The sequence below is a fragment of the Nannospalax galili genome, unplaced genomic scaffold (genome assembly GCF_000622305.1).
Source record: "Nannospalax galili isolate Female #2095 unplaced genomic scaffold, S.galili_v1.0 scaffold137, whole genome shotgun sequence".
Classification (NCBI taxonomy): domain Eukaryota; kingdom Metazoa; phylum Chordata; class Mammalia; order Rodentia; family Spalacidae; genus Nannospalax; species Nannospalax galili.
The window spans coordinates 585,353-590,196 of NW_008340203.1; the positions used below are offsets into that span (position 1 = coordinate 585,353).

A 4,844-nucleotide genomic window follows, 5' to 3' on the forward strand; every position below is an offset into this window, starting at 1 on the left:
GCCAGCTAACAACCATCCTCACTCTAGTTCCAGGGCATCTGATGCCCTCTTCTCACCTCTGAGGGCATTGCATGACAGGGGTAAACTTATGTAAATTCAGGCATAACACTCATACACATAAAATAAAAATAATAAATAAATTTTTTTTAAAGAATAGGGCCTGACACTTTGTGTCTTGTATTTGTTAGATGAATAAATGCATTTCAGCTGGCTGTGCTGGCCTGGAATCCCAATATTTAGGAGGCAGAGGCAAGAGAAATTCTAATTTAAGGATAGTCTGGGCTATATACTGATATTCTGTCCCAGAAAATTGCATTTTGAAGTTTATGTTTTTGAGCTGTAGAGATGGCTCAGTTGCTAAAGTTTTTGTTCTGTAAGCTTGAGGTCCTGGGTTCAAGTCCCAGAACCCATGAAAAAAAAAGGCAGGCATGATGGCATGTGCTTGTAATCTTGCACTGGGGAGGCAGAGACAGGTGGATTCCCCAGGCCTCCCTGGTCAGTCAGCCTAGTTTAATCAGTGGCAGATGGTACCTGAGAAATGATACCTGAGCCTGATCTCTGGTCTGCACAAGCATGAGCATACATGTGTATATGTACATCCATGTGCACCCCACATGAACATGCACACTCACTCAATCACATACATACACACAAGAGGCCACATTATTTTGGTGTGTGATGGACTTTAAATTCTGAAGTTAGAACAAAGCCAGCATGTTTGGTTTGGACCACTTATCTGCTCAGCTATCAGAATGAACATCAACTAAGATTTGTATTCTGTGGTGAGTTTCATCAATACCATAAAGCAAAATTAAAATTCCTGGAAAGAAGATCCAGAGCGCCACTCAGGTGCCTGTTCAGAGGAGTCAGCCTGTTGCTGATCCAACAGGAAGTGTATGTGTCAGAACTGGGCTGGTATATGTGCTACCAAGACCCCCCCCCCAACACAGCAGCTCAGAGCGGGGTTCTGGGAAAAAAGTCTTTTAAAAGAAGTTAGAATTTAGAAAGCTTCCCAGTGATAACAGACATTATATTTTGTCCGGCTAATCTCAGGACATTATTTAACAGTATCATTCAACAATAGTTGAATAGTATTCTGAACAAATTTTATGTGGGAAATATGTTCGTGTTCTCAATTCTTGGTTGTCTAGCCAAGTGGGTAAATACAATTGTACATAAAATGTGACTAGCTAGCAACTTTAAAAAGTCTTAATTTGAAGCTTATAAAATGCCCATCACAACTCAAGTGTTAAGAGATAAATCCAATGTTTATTATTTGATTATGCTTTAAAAATATCAGAGAAGTCTGCTATATATAGAGGTATACCTGTTAAAAATAAATCCTTAGAGACTGGAGAGATGGCTCAGTGGTTAAGAGAACTGGCTGCTCTTGCAGAGGACCTGGCTTTGGTTCCTAGCACTCACAGGGTGGCTAACAACCATCTGCAACTGCAGTTCCAAGTGATCTGATGTCCTTTTCTGGCCTCCACAGGCATTGCACATATGGGTGCACCTACATACATGCAAGCAACACACTCATACATATAAAATAAAATAAATAATTTATTAAAGAAACGAATTCTTTAACAGTATAATTGATGTCTAATTTATCTACTTTAAGTTCGATTAGGCTTTGATAGGTAAGTTTTTGAAATCAGAACATAATTGAAAATACTTAAATGTTTTCTCCAAAATGGTAATACTTTTTAAATTTTTTAAAAATTTTTAATTGTTATTTTTAGTTAGCATACAAAGAAACACACTGTGGTCTCACTGTGACATTTTCATCTGTCTGTCTATCTAGCTATCACCTATCTATCGTTTATAATCTATCTATCTGTGTATCTATGCATCTATCTGTCTATCTATCATCAATCTATCCATCTATGTCTATATCTATATTTCTAATTACACTTTGCTCTTACTCGTCTGAACCACTGCCTTCCCACATCTCCTCCTCCCTTCTTGCTGGTCCTTTCCTCTAAACAGTTCCCTTTTGTTCCCCTCGTAACAACTTTTAGATAGTGTATTTCATTTAAAATAAAACATGGGCTCACTTGAAAATGATATAATTAAGAAAAATCGGGGCCAGAGAGGAGCAGTGATTAAGAGCACTGACTGTTCTTGCAGAAGATCCGGGTTAAAATCCCAGCACCCACATGGCAGCCAGCAGCTGTCTATAACTCCAGTTCCAGGGAATCTGATGGCCTCTTCTGTCCTCCATGGCATTGCATGACACGGGTGCACTTACCTGCATGCAGGCAATACACGCATACACATAAAATAAAAATAAAAAAATTTTAAAAAATTGAATATGTTATTAAAAAAGAAAAATCTAAAGGAGAAAATGAATATTTTTATTAACTATGACTTGATTATGTTGTATAATATTAAACTTTTTAGACACAAACAGATATGGGTTATTTAAGATATTTTCTTCACAAAATGGTTTTGTAGATTATAGCTTATTTTTATAACTTGAATATATGTAATGGACAGTTGTGTAATATTTCCTAATAATTTTATAATCTTCAGCCATTTTAAGATGTTTTGCTCTCTCTCTCTCAAAAGGAACTCACTATCTCTCTCTCTCTCTCTCTCTCTCTCTCTCTCAAAAGGAACTCACTGTGTAGGCAATGCTACCCTCAAACGTGCGGCACATCTGTCTCAGTCTCCCAAGTTCTGGGATCAAAGCATGAACCACCACACCCACCTATTTCTGTTACTTTTTAGACTTTATATTGATTTTTATATGTACTATTTGACTTTTCTTATTACACCTCAGACCCCTAAATATATTATAACCTGTTTCAAACAGAGCCCTTGTTTTATTATTTAGCGCACCCTTCAGAATAGTAAACCCAATGTGTTATTTGCAGTGGATGTTCAATAAAAACATACCAATTGACAGTGATTGATTAGTTTGCTTGACAAGATGCCATTAACATTCAATTTCTGAGCTCAAGGGTAAGCATCCTTGGAAATCCAGGGATTTCCACAAGAGCAGACATTGTAAATAACATTCTAAATATCACATCCCAAGTGCAGAGAAGGAGATTCATTATCAAGAAGCAGTCAAAATTTGGAACAAAAGAAAAAGCCTAATGATTTTGGGAAGATGAGCATGTCTCTGCCACAGGGAGGGAAGTGCTTGATTTACAGGTAGACTGCCAAGGGAATTCTGTTCTCTGGGTTACTTCTTGACAGCTATGATTATAATTACATTTTATTTATATTATTAACTAATTTAATTCGCTAGTCATTAGTCATTTTTCTGCTTCAAAAGCAGAGATGATCAACCAGATGTCCCCTGGGGTTTCTGCCACCTCTAATCTGCAGGCTTTGATGGTCCACCAATAGGAAAGGAACCTTCAGAGTCCACATGGGAGTGTCACGTGGGTGCAGCTTCCTAACAGGCTAGTCATCATGGGGTGTTTCTCTGACGGGTGGTGTAGGGTGGGGTTTGGGCATGTGGTGAGGAAGTGGACACTGTCACCATCCTCATCAGCTGGGCTGCTCTGTCTGTGCCACTTACAATGGTTTCAAGAAAACAACACACACAGAAGTTACTTCTGGGAGCAATTTAGCATCACTCTGCATCAGGCAATAGAGACAATATTCTAAAAGAAAAATCACAAAACCCATGATTCCTGAGCTGAGAGAGTTCAGTTTATTAGAAAAAGAGTATGACATGGGAGTTAGCCCACAGTCCCAACAGGACAGAGTGTTCTCCATAAGAAGGGGCTTCCATGCGAACGATGAGTTAGTTTGGCATTGAGGAATAGGCTTCTCAAAAAATGCAGTATTCTGTTATGATGCCCTGAGAGGCAGCAGAATTGCGCTGGCAATCTCCTGGGGGATCCTTAGTGTTAAGGGTTGACTCAGCAGCAGGGGTCGCAGGGGGAGGTCCTGCAGGTGACGCGGCAGGGAGCAGGCTGGCAGCAGGGGGGCCGGCAGCAGGGAGCCTGCACAGAGATGGGCTGGCAGCTGGTGGAGGCCCAGCAGCAGGGTCTGCAGACCACAGCAGTGCAGGAGGTGGGGCAGCAGGTGATGGGGCGGCAGCAGCCCTGCTGCAGGCTGCAGGGGTCACAGCAGATGGGGCGGCGGCAGGGCTCGCAGATGGGGCGCGTGTAGTGGGGCACGCAGGTCACTGGGCGGCACACGGTGGTCTGGCAGGACACTGGGCGGCAGCAGCAGGGGTCGCGGCTGCAGCAGGGCTGGCAGCAGCCTCCACAGCTCTGGGAGGAGAAGGATCCGCAGCAGGAGTCGGTCATGGTGGTGGTTTGGTCTGGTGTGGGGTGGAGGAGTGGAGAGCAGTGGGTTGTTCTCAGGTGTGATGACTTCCTCTGGGTTGGGTCCCTTTATATACCTGGGCAGGTGCTGATGATTCCTGGGACACAGGACATTTCCTCGTTTTGGTTTATTCCTTCTATAATGAGTTGGTAGGTTAGTAAGTTACCTTGACACGTTTTGGGTGCTCAGGAACTCTTAGAAGATCATTTGTGCCTCCTTATTTAATAGCAACCCATTATATTTTGCTATTTATGATTCAAATATGAACATAATGACCCTGACTTCAAAGTCTCCAATTGTCTTCATAGTTCGATGATGCTTTTGCCACTTGCTGTTTTGATGGTCAGATCAGCTGCCATGACCTTAGGGTTCCTTACTAACAGTGGGAGTGAATTCACCAAACAATTGTGTAGATCCTTTCCCACTGCTCAGCTTTCTGGATAAAAAAAAAGGTGAGTATGTTACAGGAATATTTTAAAGGGCTGTCAATCAATAAAAAAGGCATTTCCCATCTCCTTGTGGAGCCACATGAATGCAACTTTGCATCATCC

The 4,844-nt window shown here is 41.6% G+C and overlaps 1 protein-coding gene across 1 annotated transcript; it reads right to left on the reverse strand.

Moving 5' to 3' along the window:
- Positions 1–3,881: 3,881 nt before the first annotated feature.
- Positions 3,882–4,510, reverse strand: LOC103735835 (keratin-associated protein 2-1-like). The gene has a single exon (XM_008835207.2). It carries the CDS (start codon positions 4,272–4,274, stop codon positions 3,882–3,884), a length of 393 nt encoding a protein of 130 aa, XP_008833429.1. The 5' UTR covers positions 4,275–4,510.
- Between the last annotated feature and the right edge of the window lie 334 nt (positions 4,511–4,844).